This window comes from Astatotilapia calliptera, chromosome 16 (assembly GCF_964374335.1).
Source record: "Astatotilapia calliptera chromosome 16, fAstCal68.1, whole genome shotgun sequence".
Lineage (NCBI taxonomy): Eukaryota > Metazoa > Chordata > Actinopteri > Cichliformes > Cichlidae > Astatotilapia > Astatotilapia calliptera.
In genome coordinates, this window is record NC_137437.1 from 22,491,196 (window position 1) to 22,512,436 (window position 21,241).

Below are 21,241 nucleotides of genomic sequence, written 5' to 3' on the forward strand. Positions count from 1 at the left end.
GATCAATTCAAATTGTGATGCCTTCTCTTTTTCTCTGCCGCCACCACCTTCATCAGGCTCCTGTTCAGTAAATCTTTCTTCTTTTGATGTGACCTTTCTTCAGAGTCATCACAGGATATCTTGAAGGTTTAATAGATTTTTGGAAGTCTGGCGGCTATGCTTACATGTATTTGATGCCTCGAATGATGAAGCAGTACCTCTGTTTATTTCCCCCATAACCTATCAAAATTTTGGCAAAGTTTTCTTAATTTCGAGATGTAATCCACAAGACTACAGAGAGGTTTTCTAGCCTCGCCTGTAAAGTGTTCACTGAAACCTCTTATCATACCTTTGCTTTATTCCTGATTGGTAAATGTTAATATGCTAAAATGCTAAGATGGAAAATTAGTTGTATGAAATCGAGTGGTTAGCCTCAGCATGCTTCTGCTGGCTCTACTCTAAAATGCCCATTTTCATTTCAAGCTGGGCTTTGATGTCAAGATGCTATTATGACAGCTGTTAATCTGTTAAGTCTTAACTATCCAGCTGTTTTGTCCTTGCACTTTCTGAGTACAGTGTCTGACTGTTCTGAACTTTTCCAGCTTCTACGAATCTAACAGAAAATTCAGCTCACAGTGCATAATAAGGACCATTTCCATCTCAAGTGGAATATCAGAGCTTTTTATCTTTCCAGCTAAAACAGCAGCTTCTTTTCTGACTGCTGGAGATGTGCTCTAACAATGCGAACAGTTAATTTTTTATTTATTTGGTGAAGGTAAGAAGCCCAAACTTTGGGGAGAGCAGAATTTGGCAGTGTCAAACTGGTTACAAACTAATTCATATGAAGAGCTATAGGCCAGATGATTGAATGACAACAGTGGGTGATTAACCATGCTAAGATGTCCTGTGTGTGTTGAAAACAGCTGTCAGACTTTTAAGGTATACAAGTCTTCATATTCAGTGTCATTTGATCCGTCCGGAGACCGCAGAGCAGAGGTTTGACTCCAGCAGTTTTAATGTCCCATCCTGTTTCTTTGAGGTTTAGGGCTAGACTTGGTTGCACTGTATTCATTATCAGAGGGTGTAATGGTGACGAAGTATGTGTTACTTTTTTCCAGTAAGTAAATATCAAAATATTTGAAAGAATTTAAATGTTAAAAATGAACAATATAGAGTCAATTTATACCAGATTATATAAAGACACTCATGGATAAACAAAAAAGACCCAACTTCATGAAAATCCTACATCAACCCTACAGTCTTGGATGTTTTTTTTTCTTTTCTTAGCACCCTCAATAAACATTGTGCATTTGCCTGTCAGTGTATCTGTACAAGTTCTCATTTTTCTTATGTTGGTTTTGTGACTTAATGTTCTCCTAGTAGTGCCTTGATGAAGACTGTGTCAGTCACCACATTAGTAGTGATTCATTTTCTTAACTGCCAAGGACCACAGCTGGTGCAGTTGGAGCAGCGACTGTTTGTGCTGCGAGAACCCCCAAAAAGTCAAGGTTCCTGGATTCAGAGTTTACTAGTGGCTGCCTCACCACTTCTTGTTTGTAGACAATGTGCATACCGCCCATGAATAAATAGATTTTTAAAAAAATCCCGATTTTTGATTGTGTTATGATCGTGTAGTCTGTGGGATCAAACCTTCACTGTCCCTGGAGACATTGGCACCTTTTGTTGCTATGCAGCCTCAGCAGCAGAAACATGGCTGGCTGTAAATAACTTCTTTCATGCAGGTGAGTCCAGCTTTGAATGTACAGCAACGTCATTCACTGTTGATCAACTAAGTGTTTACTTTCTGCCTCACTAGGAGGGAGGTCAGAAGTGGCGTCTGTGCAGCCTAGTTTTTTTTTTTTTATTCTGTTTTTGCTTCTCTCATCCAGGGAGAGCAGTTGGAATGGCCACAAGATAGGCTGACGGTTGGATTACCAAACTCTCAAAACAGGCAACTGTCAGATCCTCGAGGGCACCACACTTGCAATTAGCTGATTTTTTTTTTTTTTTAAGGAGTTTGGAAGTACAATATTAATATTGGTGGGACCAGCGTAATTGTCATAGGCTGTATATAAAAGATGGGAGTTATCCACAGGACTGCAAACTCACATTTGAGAGCTTGAAAGAGCCTGAACAATGGTGGGCTAACGCTGCCTTGGCATCCACCTGGCAAAGCAGCTGTACACCAAAGTTTTAAAGGGTAAGTTATCAAAAACATAATAGTAATAATAAAATCACCCTTGTACTGTTGATACATGTAGATCAGATACCATTAATAGCTTTTTAAACAAGTTGTAAACGTACTTTAAGCTGTAAAGCTGCAGTGACTTACTTTCTACAGCAAGCTTGAGGTGCCCACGGGAGGAACTGCACTTAAGTGTGTACTATAAGTGTATACTGCAAAGGTGCACAGTAGATATTTCTATTATGAATGTTCCAAAAAAGTGCCACAAACCTGTTTAAGATATTGATTCTGATTCGCTGCGATGGTGTGGTGAAGCTGTGTTGGTATCCACCTGTCAGTCATAGCAATCATGACCCCTAATCCCTAATGCATCATTTTAAGGCTTAATGTCATTTTAACATGTTAACAGGCAGCTGCAAAGGAGAATAATCCTTGAGCAGTTTTTTTTTTTTTTTAAATAAAGGGAAACATTGGCTTCCTTAGAGACCAAAACTGTTTTTGTAGCAGGCTGTAAACATGTTTTTAAAGTTGGGCTTTGTAACATGGGAAGTGACTGGCTTTTTGGGGTCAGCCTCCATTGGAGAAACTGAGGTTTTGGCATGTTGCATTGGCTCTATTTTTTAAGCCTGGAAGGCTGCCACTGTGCGTAAAGGGGCTCAGAGTACACATTCAAAGACACATTCATATGACATATTCGTTCCTTCTGCATTAACTGACATTAATTGCACTCAGGGAAGCACAGAGTGCTCATGTTCTCATGTGTTCATTAGGGAGCTCAGCAGTCTTGTTGTGGATTATTTATTAATAATGTATGGGTTGCAGATTGGCCAGATTGTGGCGTTGTAGTTAGTAATTTCCACAGATTACACTGTAAATAGTTTAAAATCTCTGCACATTTAATAAATAAGTGAGACCTCAGTGAGCAGAGGTAATTTCCATATCCCTTTGGCAGACAGGAGGTGGTGTTTCATTGGACCGACAGCAGTTAAATGGATGTGCGACGCACTTTCTCTCTGGCTCCCATTCACATGTCTTTATCAGAGGTCTGCAGCGCTAATCCTCTTAAAGTTCAGTCAACAGAGGCGGAGCAAACTGCGTTTCTCGATCGTTTACAGACGGAGACGTTTGTGGCGGGGGTGCATGGCCGACGGACTTTACCGCAATGTTTATTTGCTCTGTTTTCTGTAGAGTAGCTGTGTAAGCGGTGCGTCAGAGAGGGAGCAGATGCGGCTCTTACCATGACTCGTCCCGGGAAGCAGTGCTTTCAAGCGGCGTTGATTTTCCTGACTGTCGCCCAGCTGACTGCAGGTACACAGTCTCAGGGTGCAACATGATAATAAGCTGTGCCATTTGTTTTCTTTAAGGTTTTTAATGAGTTCTTAGACCGCCTACACTAACCCAATTAGTATAGTTGGCTTTTCAAAATCACACAAAACTTTATAGCAATAAAAAAAGAAGAAGAAGAATTTGTCTTTAAAGATATGATCAAAAGTGGAGCATTTCTTTTTCTTATTTTGCTGCTGTTAAAAAGGTCTGAAAGTAAAGTTACCGCCCACAAACAGCATGTGTGCGGTGGGGAAGTATGGGTGTTAAAAGACTGTAATTTCAAGCTGTCAGTAAGTAGGTTTGGCTAAAATATGTGGTCAGCTTTAGTACACATGCTGTGATATATCATTTCAAAGACCTTAAAGCATTTGCCTTGTAGCCTGTTTGTATCTAGGATTAAAACGTTTTGCTTAATATGAAATAGAAATATTAATTATTTGTTTTCTGTGATTGAATTCATACTACACCCCTGAAAGGATAGTTCATCATTCAAAAATAACCTGGAGCTACTCTCATAACTTGATAACTGAGGTAATAATTCAAGTGTCTCTAAAGGGATTTGCAACTTTTTCTTGTCATATGTTTTGCTTTTGAACTACTTGTTGCTCAAAACTACATATTTGCTGAAAACTGGGCTGCAGAAAATCCTAAATTGAAGGCATTACAATTTTCTTTTATTCTACAGACCAAACAGTTCATTATGGAAATAGATGTCAGGTTAACTGATGAAAACAATCCATAGTTTCCACCCACATTCATGCTGCATCTTGAAGTGCTGTAACATTGCATTTGATATTGATGAAATACATTAAGAATTGGAGAATCTGCAGCCACTTAACTCCAGAGCTGGAAAACAGAACAGATGCTACTTCATAAACACAGCCTGGCTTGTTTGGCTGCTGGTGGGCTCAGGTACACAGAAAGACATAAACTCCAACTTAGAAAAACTGTGTTAGACTGCAGTGCATGTTTTACTACATTTCCAGTGGGGCAAGTAGATGGTGGGTTGAACTGGATGAAAACTATTGTTTGGCAAACTTTGTATGTCAGATCTTTGTCTAACGCATTTTGTTGAAAATAATTAAAAAGCACAAGTTTTTTCATCTGACATTCTCTGACTTAAGGTAAAAGGTTACAGGTGACTTAAGGTAAGTTGTACTAGTTGCACTCTCTTAGTCACTCTGGGTCACCTTTAGCTATGTAATAGCTTAATTTCTAATGCAATGATTAAGTGAAACTTTTAAAAACAACCAGTTATTGCTTAATTGCGCTAAATGCCTCTTATTGCTTAATGCCTCCAAATTATTCTACAAGCCTCAGTGCTATTCTTCTAGACACTGGAATTCAATCCGAATAATTGAGCTACTTAAAAGGTTAACAAGGCTCATTAAATGCAGATTTAAGTAAAGCCAGAAAAAGTAAAAATGTCTCTCTTTCTACATTCTTTGCAGTGAACGTATTCCTTATTTGAGTAATAAATGGGTGATTTTCTAGTGTGGCAGATATTCCCTGTTTCCTGTAATTGTAAACACTTTCTCTGTTATATTAGTGCAGATATTAGTTCAAAGGGACTCATCGAGTTTGGTCCACAGTTATAACAAGACTTCACAACACTGCAAATAACAGTATTATACTCCCCAACACAGAGAGAGAATTAATTTGTAACTGACTCTGGTGATGCCTGAGGAAATGAGTAATTATTCTTTCAGGATTGAGGGGTGCTGCAGGGCTATCCAAACCTGTTAGTTTATGGAGAATGATTTATAAATGTGAACAGCATGTGCAAAGTTTGCGCAATATTTCATTTAAAAGAGTACTCATTACTGTCACTGCTCAGATTCAGCTTCCCCTTCTAGGGTTTGTCACAAAACAAGCTCTAAAAGCTGCAAACAGTCATTTCAAAACGGATTCAAAGCAAAGATCCACTTCCAAACTGAATGGATGTGGAATCAACTTTGATTCATTGTTGGTTTTCTTTTCACAGCTTTTTAAATGTGCACGCAGAGGCTATGGGGTAATATGAAGTTCCTGAAACAGAGAGAATTAAATATAGATTTGAAATGTAGTTATATATCATCATAAGATGGGGATTTAGAAAGAGGGCAAATGGTTAGACAAGTTTCCTGTTAAACTATTGTTAGATTACGTGAGGTTTCACAGTCCCATTTATTGTAAGAAGTTTAGATTTTTGTTTCTGCTAATTTGATAAATTAAGCCAATAAAAATGTTTTTACTTAGAAGTTTTTGCGCCTTTTATAAACTCTCAACAAGATTTTGAACATGTATATTTTGGAAAAATAGTTTTGCCATTTAAGATGCACGATCCCCAAATCAAGTCTTCGGTCTCCATCAGTGTTATACAAGTGATTAAATACACACACCAGTGCTCAGACGTTCATCAGCTTTAAGAAAGGAAACTCTCGCCGCACCTCGGTGTATTTTAACTTAATTGTCCTTGAACAGGTTGTTACCAAGCAACCCCAGCTATGCTATAAAAAGGCAAAACGTAATCTCATAGTCTTCACCTGAACTTTTTTTGTGCTGATTTTGTCAGCAGGTCTCTCATCAAGACGAGCTTTACAAAAACCTTTAAAAGAGAAGATTGGTCATATTTCTAACTGTCAATCAGTCCCATTTAAAGACCAAAAGGATGAAGAGTTATTGCTGCTCAGTTGTCCACTGGAGATTATGTTATGTCAGTATAATGAAGATCAAATTTATGTCTTCGTTCCTTCACAGTTTATCCGTTTAGAGTGTTTTGTTGTGAGTTTGGGGCTGGCTGGAGAGATGTCTGCCTGCTCTTAAATTCAGTAAATCAGGTGACACGTGGTCTCTAAGTGCTTTATTTTTCTTTGCTGCTAAAAAAAAAAGAGAAATGTCTCTTTTGGGGTAAAAAAAAATGTCCATGAGCACTTTCATGCGGGAGATATTTCCTTTCTTCCGAACTACACCTGCAATCCCTGTCACTCTGCAGAAGGATTCATGTACTCGTGATGAGAGCATTATGGGATGTAAACATTAATGATGTCTTCTCTCAGCAGAGCTATAATTAGCTAGCTGCGCGCTTGTTTTAGTGGTTGTAGACTGTGGGAAGAAAATAGTTGTTACATGACACTGGTCAAAGCAAGATTTGTGGTTGTATTTCTTTTTCTTGTTCTGGAAAAAGAGACATCAGTTCTCTGTTTGTTTTTGGCACCTTAGTCACCACAAGGTGAGTGGCATTTTGTTCCATTATAGTCAGAGAGAAGCCAGACATTACAGCCAGCATGTCCAAAACTGGGCAGCTCGCATCAAAACCACCTGAATGAACAGCACAGCAGGCTGGAGGAAAAATACACTCTAATTGAATTTTTCAAAAACTTCTCCTTTGAGACCGTACACCGCTGTTTACTGTGGGCTGAAATTTTTTTCACTTTAATGGTTAGGCTACAAGATGTTGAAAATAAAGATTATGTTTATAAAGATATTATTTTGTTATGTAATGATATTTGTTTAAATCCCCTTTTCATACTTTGGCTCTTCCAGATTTTAGGTACCATATAACCTCTGTGTGACATGCATATTGTAAGTCAGATTTACTTATAAGGCATTCATAGTTCATGGGAACTGAGCCAAGTGAGCAATGTGGTTCCAGATTTAGTACAAAATGCAGAGTCAATAAAAAATTGATCAGCTTTCCAGGAGATTCGCGAGGGAGCAGAAAAAAACAAGAGTCTGGAATAAACAGGGATTGATTTCTGATATCACTACGTATCAATGAATTTATGATTTATACGATTTTTTAAAAAAGCACACAACAAAAAAAAAACATAAAAATACAGCTGATTAATCTCATTTCTTAACATTTTGCTTCCAGTGAGCCAGACTTTATTGTATTTTTAGAAAACTGGTCTCCAGGTTTGGACATTGGATGCTTTTTCACTTGTTTTCCATCCAGTCCTGTATCCAAACATTTTCAGAATTTGTTTTTGTTTGTTTTTTACATTGATCTATGTTTAAGTATAAAAAGGCGACTAAGTGAAGGAACTAGTGTTTATCCAGGCCATTATAACAGGCAACTTTGAATCTTTAGGCCTTTTGTTTCTAAGAGCATGTCAAAAAGAAATTATTCCCATTTATTTAGTTGAACGTACAAAAACAGCATAAAGTATTTTTTGCACCAACAAGGTGAATTCCAAAGAGTTATCAGCAGAAGACTTGGCACAGCATGGTATTCAGAGGGCCCTTAGAAATTCTGTAAAAACTGGATAAGTGGAGGACAAATGAAGAAATGTCAGGGATAAAAATATCTACAGTAGATGGACAGTATCTGAAATTCATATCCTAAAGAAATAGGAAAAAAAATCCAGCTAAGACCTGACGCAGAACCTGCGAGATGCATCTGGTCCTTCAGTTGATCCGTCTGCTGTCCACTGCAGAGTCATCAGAAAAGGTCTCAGTGGCTGTAAAGAAGCCATTCTGACAACAGGTCTTATGGCGTGGTGGATCCAAATTAAGGCAGTGAAGAATGACTTAAGATTATTACAGAGTACAGTAAGTAAAATAATTACTGCATACATACAGCAGTCATGACTGGAAACTGATTTAAGGTATTGTCACTTAGCTGTTGATAATTATATTTCAGGATCAGCCATCAGTGTCTATAAAAAAATGTATGAATGGGTGATACTTGTTACAAAATATTACAATTTACAAGATAAGGCTGTGGAGACCTTTAGCTTGAAAACTGAAGGCGCCATAAAAAACATTGCACACAATTAAATAATTAGCAATTTTTAAAGCTATTTGTTTTTCTTCCTTGTGAGCAGGCAGTGCACTCTTGCTTATCAGACACTGCTTATGGAACAAAGCATGACAACAGCTCCAAGTAGAACACAAGATTATGTGGGTGTTAAACTAAGAGGCATTAATCTGGTTCCTCCACCTCCATCCATTAAGAGCATAGATGTCATTGTGTAACAGGAGCATCCTGCTACTAAAGAGTTAAAAACCACTGTTCACGCGAGTCAGTATATTGTCCTCCCCCCAGCCCCCCTCAGTCACTCACAGATAAATGAAGTACAGTGAATGCTGTCAGCTGTAAAGTGTCTGAAGACAAAAATCACCAAATCTCAATGTCTTTCAGGTTTGAAGTGTGTGTGCCAGCTGTGTGCCAACAACACCTGTGAGACAGCAGCAGACGGCGCTTGCTGGAACTCTGTGATGCTGATCGATGGGAAGGAGGAGGCAGTGAAGTCCTGCCTGTCCCCCTCTGAGATGAAAGGCCAGGTCTTCTGCTACAGCTCCAGAAATGTCTCCAAAAGGAACTGTTGCTTCACTGACTTCTGCAACAACGAGACCCTGCACCTATACCCAGGTACAGCCCACACGATGCTAATAACCTGAGGCCGCTGTGTCTATTTGCCTCTACTATTTTTTGGTTGTGTTTTGAAGCAGAAATAATACAGAGTTATATATAAACAGTGCACAGTGTGGTAATGCAGCAGTATGTGGCGAGACCACCTGGCCAGCTGGGGCCTCTCTGTGTGCAGTTTGCATGTGCGCTTGTGCGGGTTTACTCCAGATACTCTGGCTTCCTCCCAGTCTCCAAAGATATGTATGTTAGTTAGCCTGTCATTCTAAATTAGCAGTGGGTATGACTGTAAATGCTTGTCTGTATGTTTGGGTTAGACCTGCAATGGGCTACTTGTCCAGAGTGTACTCTGCCCTACATAAGCTGTGATAGCAGATACAAAAATGAATAGATTTATATATAAACAGTTTGCGGATATTGTAAAAATGAAATACAGGAAAAATGCATTCAGCCCCTCAGACAGTCTTTTAATGTTCCACTGCTTCAGTAGCATACACTCAGCGGCAACACCAACTCAATCTGTGTGGGATTTCCCACTCATTCTGGTCCCGGCTAGACGAGGTGGATGCTGATCCTCCTAGATCCTGTGACATAACAAATCTGGCAGAGGCTATGGGACGTCAGTTAGTGATCCTCCCCCTCCCTCGCCTGATTTATAAATAAATACTTTGTCAGGCATGTAGTCCCAAAAGCCTCTCATGGGTCTGCCGGGTGGAAGTTGGGCTTAATGCAGAGAAGGATTACTCACACCTTTGTATATGCAGCTGGCTAAAAAAATTACTGAAATGGTTTATTTATTAAAAATACTGCAGATTATCAGTTGATTTCCTAATGGATTCATTTACTGATTGTTTCCAATTTGCAAGCAGAAAGGTATAGATGGTCAGTGAGAAACAAAACAAATATATGATCATATTCATATGTTTGGTGCTGAAGTGTCTGATGCTGCAGATTTTTAATGAGAGTGGTTGGGGCAGTGCCCCGAGGCCATGATGGTGCTGACTGTGAATGAGGACAGCGCAATCAATCTGTTCCACTGCTTTGCTACATATCAGCTCATCCGTTTAGCTGTGGATTTTTTTTTATACATAAAGAATTCATGACCTCGCTTTGACATCCATGCATTTCTATACTCAGACATTTAAGTGCTAGGCAGTGTTTAGTGGTTTGTGTAGCTGTACAATTTGATTTACTTTAGAGTTTTTCAACACACGGGAAGGGATACTTTAAGTGTTCCTTTGTACCTAATTTCCAAACTCCTCTTAGCTGTAGTAAACAGTTTAAAAGCAGATATAAGCTTTGAGATGACCCCAATCACCTAAGAGGGAAGAAAAGAGTGTGTAGAAGGTCTTATAAGCCAGAGGAGAGAGTAAGGTCTTGTTTTGCACCATATCTGCTGAGCACCAGTTGGACACATGGCAGGATCTGTATTTAGGTAAAAGGCTAAAGATGTCTTAAGAAACTGTGGTTTAGTTCACAATGTGTTGCTTTGCACATTGGGCCATCTGCAGATGTTGCACATTTTAGGATCACTTGGTGAGGACATTTCATCCTTTGGGGACTTGGGTTTTTTTCAAACCTTTATTTTTTTTTATTACAGTACCCACATGTGCACATATATGTTGAAAGAGTTAGTTGTAGCTCCTGCAATCTTGAAGTTGGCCAAATAATCGTTACAGAATTCTCCCTCTTTATTTCCCCAGACCAAACAAAATTAGCACTAGGTCATGGTAGTAATGCAGCACTGACAGCACATTATTTTGCCAGCATGTCTCTAAATCTCATATTATCACAGCGCCCACCCGCTCACCTGTTTTTGTTTGTGTCCAGGTTTTCCTCTGGCCACCCACAGACAGAATGAAGGTCAGGGACAGAAACGTCAAGTTATTTTGTTTTGCCAAGCCCAGATCTTTATTTGCGAGGTCTGACGGTGCACCTGTTGCTGATTAGTTCACTGCACGTATTTTTTGAGGAGTGAAAGCTTGCTGGCACCAAAAGATTCAATATCTTTATTCCTTTTTGATTAATGACACTTACAGGCAGTGATGAAAATTTTCAGACACGCTGGAAAAACAAGAAAACATTGCATCTGCCAAACGTTCAATTTCCACCTCTCTAAAGTTTAGGGCTGCAGAATAAGTGGTGTTTTAATTTTGCTGAGCTTTTCTAAAAGTCTGAAAAAGCTGACTCATCTATGCTAGCTGGAGTTTTATGTAACACCTGATGTGTTGAGTTGTGCTAATTGCCCCCTATGCTGTTGCTTGCCATGTTTTCTAGTAACCACCAGGGTGTGCAGCAGACACAGCAGGGACCTTAGACCCATTAAACACAGTTTCAAATCTTACCCCATTCTACATTCTACTGATTATTGAACCAAAAAAAGTACTAGGAATGTTAGAAAAGGACTACACGCAGTGGCGGCTGGCCCATAGGGGGCGCTCGGGCTCCGCCCCCCCAAATGTGGAGGAGTAAAAATATATATTTTTAAAAAATTCATCAATGATAGTTTTACTATGTGTGTGCCCATATACAGCCAGGCGTATTTTAACATTTTCACCAGCTGACTCATTAAAGTTCAACCAACAAACGGTGTTTTTCTTCTTCTGGGGCGCTCGTCAAAGCGCCCTTGATATGCAGCGAAATAGCCTATCATTAAATGGTTGCCAGGGGAAAATAATAAATATTTGACCTATCAGCGTCGCTGAATTAAATGGTTTGGGGGCGCTTAAAATTGCGCCCCTGCAGAAAACGCGCGAAGATTTGCTGTTCTAGAATTTTACCTCAGTCAGTAGCCTAAGTGAGCTATAAGGTCAGAGAGAGACGATGGCAGCGGTATTGTTAACGGTTGAGGCACAGCCTCCCCCAAATTCGGTTAGATCGCTTCTAACCTACCCTTTTGCCAGAAGGACAATGGCAGAAAAACTGCAAGTTAAAGAGTTGGGACCTGACAAGCCCGAAATTCAACTAACCCAGGCAACGAAGGAGAAGTCAAAAGCATACAACAGGACTTTTTGTCGGAGTTGGTTCCAGCGCAAGTCGTGGCTGACAGGCTGTGGAACAGCTAATGCACTTTTTTGTTTCCCGTGCATACTGTTCAAAAGTGACAAGTGTGATTTGACGTGGACACAATCTGGACAAACCGACTTAAAGCACCTCTCCGAACGAATCAAGAAACATGAAAGCTCACGAGTTCATATGGACAACAGTGTAAAGCTAGCTGTGCTAGGGAAAACTAGCATAGCGGCGCAGCTAGATGATGGACATCGGATTGCTTTAAGAAGGCACAACGAAGAGGTAGATAAAAACCGTCATATTTTATCTAAAATCATCGATTGTATTAAGTTTTGTGGTGCTTTTGAGCTAGCAATGCGGGGACGCATTTAGCCCACCCCCCCCCCAATCAGTTTACAGTTGTTGTTTTCAATAGTTATTTTTCATTCATTCAAAAAAAAAAAAAAAAAAAATCTGTTCATGTTCATTTTTACAAATCTATACAAATGGCCAGAATATGGTTGTTCATTTTAAATTTAAATTAAAATTGTGTTGTTTGATGTACTCATTAACCCTTTACAGCCGATCGGAGCGGGCACGCTCTGTTTTGCGTAACTATTTTTAAATCCCGGTAGCTCTGCAACCAAGTAAGCTAGCGCAATAATTTTTTTTGCATATGAAACTGGAGGAGTTGTACTTACATCTTATGCCATCAGCTTGTCCTCGGTCACAGTTTCCTTCCACATATAGCTTTGCAAAAACTGCATAAAAATCACTTGCAGCAACAAAAACATGATATTCCAGAAACACGCTTCGCCGATCCATCAGCTGTTCGTAACACTTCCTACGTCCATCAGCGCGAACTATCACATGACCGCATGACCTGCCCGAAACCGGAAGTGACGTCATTTTGCGGAAATGTAGTTTTTCACGATCGAGGCCTTATGAGCTTGTGTTTTACTTGTTATGTGTTTTAAAAAGTTATGTTTGACTTTATGACTTTCTGTGTCGTTTCTGGGATGCTTAAGACTCATATTGCACTGCTGGAAATAGTTTATTTTGATGCATATGCTGTTATTTTGCAAATTTGCACTATAATATTTATTTTTGTTTTTCCTGCAGTATATAAAAATTGGTGTATTTCAAAAATAAAACTATGAAGACACTCAAAATAAATTTCCTGTGGTGGGAAACTAGTTTGTGTAACTTTTTTGTATTTACAGTTTTGAGGGATAAGCCTCTTAAATTTCTCTAACTAGAAATATATGTTAAAAAAACAAAAACGATTTTCAATTTTTTTGTAGTTTATTGCACTTTTTTGCAATTTATGTAATTACTATGCACCTAATGCAGACATATTATTAAAGTTTGGGCTATAATGGTTGTATTGATGTATAGCAACTTGAAATGCTCCCAAAAATGGCTCCACAGCATGTAAAAATATAATATAAGCTCTGGCGAACTTGGTTCTATGGTAGGTCTTAAAGGGTTAAATGGGTCATTTTAGTCGATATCATAAAAATTGCCCCCCCTGAGATTTTTTTCAGGAGCCGCCACTGACTACACGCTAATAATATTGGCTATGTTGTTGTTCAGAGAGGCCTTCAGAAGAACCCGGCTGGAGCAGGCTGCAGCTCATCGTGGTGATCCTGGTGCCCTCCTGCTTGCTGTGTGTAGGGATCCTGCTAGGCGTCTTTGTTGTGCAGGGCCACCGTTGTGCCTACAGGCGATCCCACAAGCAGGACCCGGAGGAGCCTCTGGATGATCAGTTGCTAATGTCACCTGACAAAAGTCTCAAAGATCTGATATATGACATGAGCACTTCTGGTTCAGGATCAGGTGAGAGAACCGCTTGAACTTGTCACATGGTTACTGACACGATGGCCCGGATTGTGACCATTGTGGTACAAGTATAATCCAGTAATTGCACACATTTTGTTGATCCCTCCAGCTATGATCTGCTGAGACAAAACCACTGCTCTTCTCTTCCCGTCTGCATCTTGCAGGGCTGCCACTGCTGGTCCAGCGAACCATAGCTCGAACCATCGTCCTGCAGGAGACCATCGGAAAAGGTCGATACGGCGAGGTGTGGCGCGGCAAGTGGAGGGGCGAGGACGTGGCAGTTAAGATCTTCTCTTCCAGGGACGAGCGCTCGTGGTTCCGTGAAGCTGAGATCTATCAGACTGTCATGCTCAGGCACGAAAACATCCTGGGCTTTATTGCTGCTGATAACAAAGGTCTTACAACTAGGCACTAAATACAAATGTATTCACAAATTAAGCTATGAAATAAATTCGCCAACATATAACGTTGTCATTCGCTGCCTTTTTGCAGATAACGGCTCATGGACTCAGCTCTGGTTGGTGTCAGAGTACCACGAGCACGGCTCCCTGTATGATTACCTGAACAGGCACACGGTCTCAGTGGAAGGCATGATTATTCTTGCTCTGTCCATAGCCAGTGGGCTGGCACATCTCCACATGGAAATCATTGGCACACAGGGTATGAATGTACTTAGTAAATAAAGAACTTGAATTCTAGGACAGTGAAGTCACATCAGAGAAGCTCAAAGGGTGCTCTATTTCCTTTAATATATATATATCCTTTAATCTTATTAAAAGGAGCAAATGTATTTTGGCCATGTGCTTCCTATATCTCAATGCGATATCTTTATATATTAAAACCTGAAGAAAAAATTTCCATTGACTGACCATTAATTTGCTAATCAACTCAGTGCTACAGTGTAACCACAAGGCAAACCCTGCTGTGATATGATAAGGTGACATTTTATGACATTAAGGCTGGAAAATGATCCTCAATTTTATCCATCTCTAAAAGACCCAAAATATTTGCTGTAATATAAAGAACATTTTTGGGGCTTCCAGAATAACCTTAATTGTTACTTTCTTGCTTCTAGGGAAGCCAGCCATTGCTCACAGAGACCTAAAATCTAAAAATGTCTTAGTGAAGAAGAACGGGACGGCGGTGATTGCAGATTTGGGTTTGGCCGTGAAACTCGACTCCAGCACAAACACCATAGACATACCATCCAACCACAGAGTGGGAACTAAGAGGTTGGATTTATGTCACAATACAAAAAACACACACAAAACAGAAATGTGAAATTAAACTGAAGTGCCTTTAAACCGAAATCACTTCCATGTTCTTTAAATATTATTGGTGATTTTGAGTTGTTCTCTCATGTCGGTGTGTTTTAAAGTAATACTATTAATTGGCCCTTAAACATTAAGAGGAAGCCAGCATCTTTGGTTTTGGTTTCAGCAAGAAAAGCAGAACCCACAGTAACAAATAAGGCCCTCCAGGTGTCATGCTGGAATAACTGGCCTTGTTTATTTAGAGAGTAATATTAGCCGTGTATGTACACATTGCACAAGGGGTTTCTGGCACAGCTTCACCTATTTCCAAGATGCATGGAGGAAAGGACAAAGTTTAAAGAGGTCAAAAGTGCAGGAACACATGTGTAGAACAGCTTTCCCCCCCGATTGATGCATAAATAATACTCTTTATAGAGGAGACATCATCATGTAGTGTCTGTGCACACAGTTCACACAGCCCGTTTGAGAAAAATGCTGAGTAAAAGTCATGAAATCTCAATTTATTTGGTGTGAGAGAACAAACAGCAGTGATGCAACTGTAAACAGTACAAAAACAAATGTATTTATTTAGCAGCAGTCCATTCTCAAGCATTTAGGCTTTGGCGACTCCTAGTGGTTGTGGACTTGTTTTTGGTCAGTCTATAAGGCTTGAGTAAGTGCTGTGTTTTCTTTTAAAGATGATATATTATTTGTCCTTTTAAAAAGTGATAACCATTCCTACAAGAGCAGCACTTGAATCTTTGCTGTCTTCAGCAATGAAGACGGATGCATGTCCTGCAGCTTATATGTTCTGCTGGTTTTGACGAGGGTGATGTGACCTGTGGTTTCACATTTTTAGAATTTGGGTGAGAAAGTTTTGAACCCAACCCACACAAACAAATTCGTTAAAGTATATACTGCAAGAGGTACTGGGCTTTTTATTTCATTAGACAGTAATCATTCTGTCCTCTGCAGGTACATGGCTCCAGAAATCCTGGATGAGACAATCAATATAAACACCTTTGAGTCGTTTAAGCGGGCGGATATCTATTCATTAGGCCTGGTGTTCTGGGAACTGGCCAGAAGATGCTCCGATAGGGGTATTTCAAACTACGCACACACACATACACTCTACCACAAGTTTCATGCAAATTTCCAAAACAATACTTTTATTTTGGGAGCGACTGTGAGAGACTTGCTTTGCATAATACACAGTTGAAAAAAATCTTATACTGACTCTCAGTGCAGACTGTCTGAAATGAGCGGCCATATTAACGTCATTAACTAAGGCCTGAACTTGTGGCTCGCAAGTATTACTTGCACATACGCTGCCATATTAAAGCATTACACTGAGTATCACCACAGTATGTAATCATAGAAAAAAGGAAAAGCATGCACTGCTTCAAGAAGAGTGCATACATGAAACTGTAAAAAAAACCCAGACAATAAACAAAATGCTTTTTTGTTTTTTGCATTTTCACAGGACTTCATGAGGATTTTCAGCTGCCTTATTATGACATGGTGCCTTCAGATCCATCCATTGAGGACATGAGGAAAGTGGTTTGCGATCAGAAGCTCAGACCCAGCATTCCCAATCAGTGGCAGAGCTGTGAGGTGAGACAGAAATCTGATGTGTCGTTATGTGAGATAGCTGTCAAAGAGCCGGTGTCATGGTGACATAAAGCACGATTAGTCACAGTTTAGCACCAAACCGAGCATCAGTGAACCAACAGCCTCTAACCACATAGGAAAATTTACAGTGTCACATATGAAATAGCTGTATCAAAGCATGAGCATGTTTAAAACTAAACAAATTACATGCTAAAAACAAACTTTTGTGTGTGCTCCTGACAGTATTAAACTTTGTCAACTTCATTTATATATAGTTTGGGAAAAAGCCTTTATTTCTTACTTTTTTAGCATATTTTTTACACTTACATGTTTTAGATCATCAAAAAAAATTAATATTAGACAACAATAACCCAAGTAATAGCAATAGCTTTCTCGATTTGTGGATAACAGCTCGCACCTTGATTTTCTGGAGTCTTAATGCCTTAGAAATGGTTTTATAACTGTTTCCAGAGTGATCGATGTCACAGTGACGAGCAAATGATGTCAGGAGATCTGAAATATGCTTTAGTGTGAACCGAGAAATGCAGTAAGATAATCTAGGGGATCTTAAAGCATGTATATGACTGTGTCTAGATTTTATCTAGATAAAACTGAGCAGATCTTACTGAGTCTTGTAAGCTGCAAACCAAGCTGCACAACTGAGGTGACATGCTTATTTAAGCTGAGGTGGCTGTCAAAGATTAGTCTGTTGTCCCAACTTTATACATAAGGAGCTCATGTAACAGCTATTGAGGTTATAGGTAATAGCTATCACCCTCCATGCTTGATGCACTGTGGCCACAAACTACTACCTCAGTCTTATCCATAGGTCAATAAATTTACCATAATTTTTCCTGTGTACAACGCATCATGACATCACAAGTTTTGCCAGTTTGAGGGAGATTTCTTTATTCTACCAGGAAGGGAGGGAGTATATTATGTCATTTGTCTGTTTGCTAGCAGTCTAATGTCAACAGTTTTCAATGTATCATTTTAAAATTTTGTGTGATATTAGATACCAATAACAACTCGAGCTGATTTCATTTTGGGGAAAATCGGGTCAAGGTCAAGGCACCAAATTTCAAACTCAGTAAGAGCTTTTTATTACCCACAATTTTTATGGCTCGTCTTCAAACTTTCAAACAATATGCTAGGCCTTGGAGGACACGAGTACCATGATTGGCTAAGCATTTGACCTCGATAGGCTGATGTCAGCATGATGTAATAAAAAAACATCAAAGTTGTAGTATAGCCCTTGCCTTTCAGGGGGAGTTGCACTTTAGTGGACACTGTTCACTATCGTCACAGATATCATCAGACAACTCGGTGATTCAAATATATACATATTACAGCCATATGAAAGTGGAAATTCTCTTAAAGCTTTTTAAAATGTACAGAAAACTTGATATTTAAGAAGTCAGGACGGCACTGGAGGGATGACACACATAGCAGTGGTTATCTTCAAGGCCTCGGGTAATGGGCTAAAAGTGATTGACAGAACAGGGTGAGGTCTGAGACTTCTTTGTCTCAGATCTCATTTCTTGTTAAACCACTTCCCGACAGAAGAGAATTGGGCGTTATTCTGACACACCACTGTATTCAATTTTAGCTACCAAAAACTATTACTACCACTGCAAAGGCTGCAAAGATATTTCTACAGAGTCAATCAAAGAGGTTGGATTGCATGTTTAGTTACCGGTGAAACTGTTCAGATCAGATGTTTGATATTTGTTATTCCAGTACACACTGGAGCCTGACCTGTGATTTTCCGGGTTTTGTAACTTATAACGTCATCTCATCTCGTTGCTACACCAGGCTCTGCGTGTGATGGGCAAGCTGATGAGGGAGTGCTGGTACGCCAACTCTGCTGCGCGACTGACTGCTCTGCGGGTCAAGAAAACCTTGTCTCAGCTATCCGTTATCAAGGACATCAAAGAATAGTTAGATTTGTTGCTCTGCAGATCGGCACTGGTGCTGGCGCTGGTGTAAAATAACTGACCTCTCTTACTGCCCGAGACGGCCCCCACACCGTCGGAGAGCTTCATCGTGTCGTCGTTGGTGCCAAAGTATTGTAGGAGTCATTTTTTAAAGCTTTGCACTTAGACACCTTGTGAAGCAACATTTTAACCAAACAGCTAAACTCTTGGTAGGAAGAGCCATTATAAATAAGTCGTGTTTGATGTATAAATAGATTATTTTGCTACCTCAGTATCATAAGTGCCCAAAGCTTGAAGTTGCACATTGATATTTGTGCCATATCTTGTAGCCAATACAGTATTGCTGGGTAGTTAATGTGCTAAATGACAATCTTGTAGGATACTGGATTTAAACGAAACAAAACAGCTGGTTTGACTGTTTTTTAATGACAGACACACATACAGATTTTCCCTGTTAATCAGAAGTGCTTCTGCTTGACCGGCACTCATGTACACAAAGCACTAAGCTTACAAGTAAAAGATCATCTTTAGCTCAATGCATCCAAGGTTTGCTAATGAAAAATTAACTCACAGGAATTGGATAATTAAGGGTGTTATAAGCAGAAGAAATGTAATGGAGTGATGAACTTTTCATCCACTGGTGCCAATGGTCACTACATGAAAAGGGTATTTCAGCATATAGAGTGCAACTTGAACTAATGAAAGTTTATCCCGACAAAGAAATATTTCTGACATTGTTTGATTAACCATAAAAATCACTACAAATACATATTTTTAATATAAAGATAAGAAAATCTATGAATGTCTATTCTATTCTTTTTCTAAAAAAAGCTTTCTGCTGCTGAACAAAAACGAGCAATTATCCGATAAATGTAAAATAAAACATCTAAACAAAAGCCTATATATAATTCAAATCCATTGTTTTTATATAAACCTGACTTATTTTTGCATTAGGTGAAAAAGAAATTGGCAAAAAAAGCTGCCGAAGGTGCAAACGTAGCGCAACATGCTGCTGATTACTTTTACATACCACATAAGGGGAGCACAGTTTGAATATGGGTTCACATTAGCATCACTAGCACCACTGACTAACATGGCCTACAGAGCCTCGACATAAACAGGCTTAGAGGAAGTGCAGAAATCTGAATCTGCACACGATTTGTGCACACATGTGTAGGTGTGCTTGCATGTGTGTTTGAAATCATGCAAAGTGACTCCTTATTTAAAGCTGTGGATTGAAATAATCTGAACAATCGGTGTAGTGATTGTGAAACTGTGAAACATAACAAATATACACTGAGGCTTTTCATTCACATCCTGTCCATATGTTCATGTTTTTAGTTTCAGAGACAAGTGACATACTTCAATATCTGTGCTTGGTATCAGTGTTCGCCTATTTTGCAGTATGAAAGCACTTATTGTCAGAATGACTGAATAATATGTAGTATCAGCAGTGTTGCCTCTGAAAATAAGCTATGTACAGTAGCCTGTTGCTCTCTTGGCAAAATGTGCAAGTCTTCAGTTTTTATTTCTGTAAAACTATAAGGTACTTTTTTCTATAATTACTGAAAATTAGAATGTTGTTATTATTTATATGTTCTGTATTGTGTCTTATCTGCTTCTCTATGAAGACACAAAAAGGGACAGAAAGCAGATAGCAAAGCATATCACCGTGTGCAATTTCTGGTTTCTGATCTCACATATAATATAGAATTTTAAACAAAGTAAAACCTACTTTTGATTTTAAGCCCGCCATCATTTAAATATACATGTTTGATGTATCGAAAACTGTTTTGTGTTACTTCCTCATACTGCATTGTGTCGTCTCTTTTTGCACTATTTATTATCCATATAAAATGTGATGTCAGTGGGTAAATAAACTTTTTCACTGACTGAGCATCATTCATGACTTTGACAGAAAGATGGGATGTTTTGCTCTCCCTACATTTCAAGGGTAATTTTGTAAGAAATGACTGTGCAGAACTGCGCAAGTTACAGGGGCAGAATTTCCCGGAGCCGTTTATCTGAAGCTGATCTTTTTTTCTTTATCATCTTCCCATTCGCACTTTCAACTGGCGTGACTCATCTGCGTTTCTGTTCTGCTGCTCTTTCTGCATACGCTGTTAATGTCCGTTAGACAGAGGAAATAAAGCGCTGACACTGAAGCCATCAGCGCTACATGGATGAGTCAACCCCCTTTTTCTGTGTTGCATTAACAGATTTTTACAGTGAAGGCTGTCATGTAAGAGGAGGTCACGTTGTGTCACTTCGGGGCATCAAAACACGCACATAAGAATTTAAAAGTTAGGTTTTAAAAGTATTTTTAGCTGCTTTTAATTTTTCATCAGCACCATCAGCGGAACAGACACGTTTATTCAACCTTTTGCTATAAAGTCACACCACCAGGCTACAAGCTCAAAACAAACCCAGCCTTGCTAAATTAACACAAAGACAGCTGTAATGTAAGCATTACAGCAAGCAAGGGACAAACGAGCGATCACCACAATCACACTCATTCATCATTCATCAATCATTTCCTGTGGAACAGGTTCTAGATACATCATACACATAACGCACAGTGTGACTGCAAATTTTCAACAAATGCGTGTCAACAATGTGTCAGTCATCTCTAAAATCATGAACTACTAACCCACCAGAGCTTTATCTTTCTGGCCTTGCGCTCAGCAAAGTCATTGACTACATTACTCAGAAACAAGAACGGGTCATCTCTTTCCCCTTATGGTTGAAGGTGATAGAGATAAAA

The 21,241-nt window shown here is 39.3% G+C and overlaps 1 protein-coding gene across 1 annotated transcript; it reads left to right on the forward strand.

The window, feature by feature from the left end:
* Window positions 1-141: 141 nt before the first annotated feature.
* Window positions 142-20,369, forward strand: acvr1c (activin A receptor type 1C). The gene is made up of 9 exons (XM_026145093.2): window positions 142-3,472; window positions 8,616-8,846; window positions 13,431-13,673; window positions 13,841-14,071; window positions 14,169-14,336; window positions 14,752-14,908; window positions 15,905-16,029; window positions 16,413-16,543; window positions 18,356-20,369. Exons 1-9 carry the CDS (start codon window positions 3,403-3,405, stop codon window positions 18,479-18,481), a joined length of 1,482 nt encoding a protein of 493 aa, XP_026000878.1. The 5' UTR covers window positions 142-3,402; the 3' UTR covers window positions 18,482-20,369.
* The last annotated feature ends 872 nt before the right edge of the window (window positions 20,370-21,241 follow it).

Bases quoted from the DNA above. Each gene is read 5' to 3' on its own strand.
- acvr1c (XM_026145093.2), top strand. From the start codon at position 3,403: ATGACTCGTCCCGGGAAGCAGTGCTTTCAAGCGGCGTTGATTTTCCTG. The intron at 3,473-8,615 runs GTACACAGTCTC...AATGTCTTTCAG, and splicing joins TGTCGCCCAGCTGACTGCAG to GTTTGAAGTGTGTGTGCCAG. The intron at 14,909-15,904 runs GTTGGATTTATG...TGTCCTCTGCAG, and splicing joins CACAGAGTGGGAACTAAGAG to GTACATGGCTCCAGAAATCC.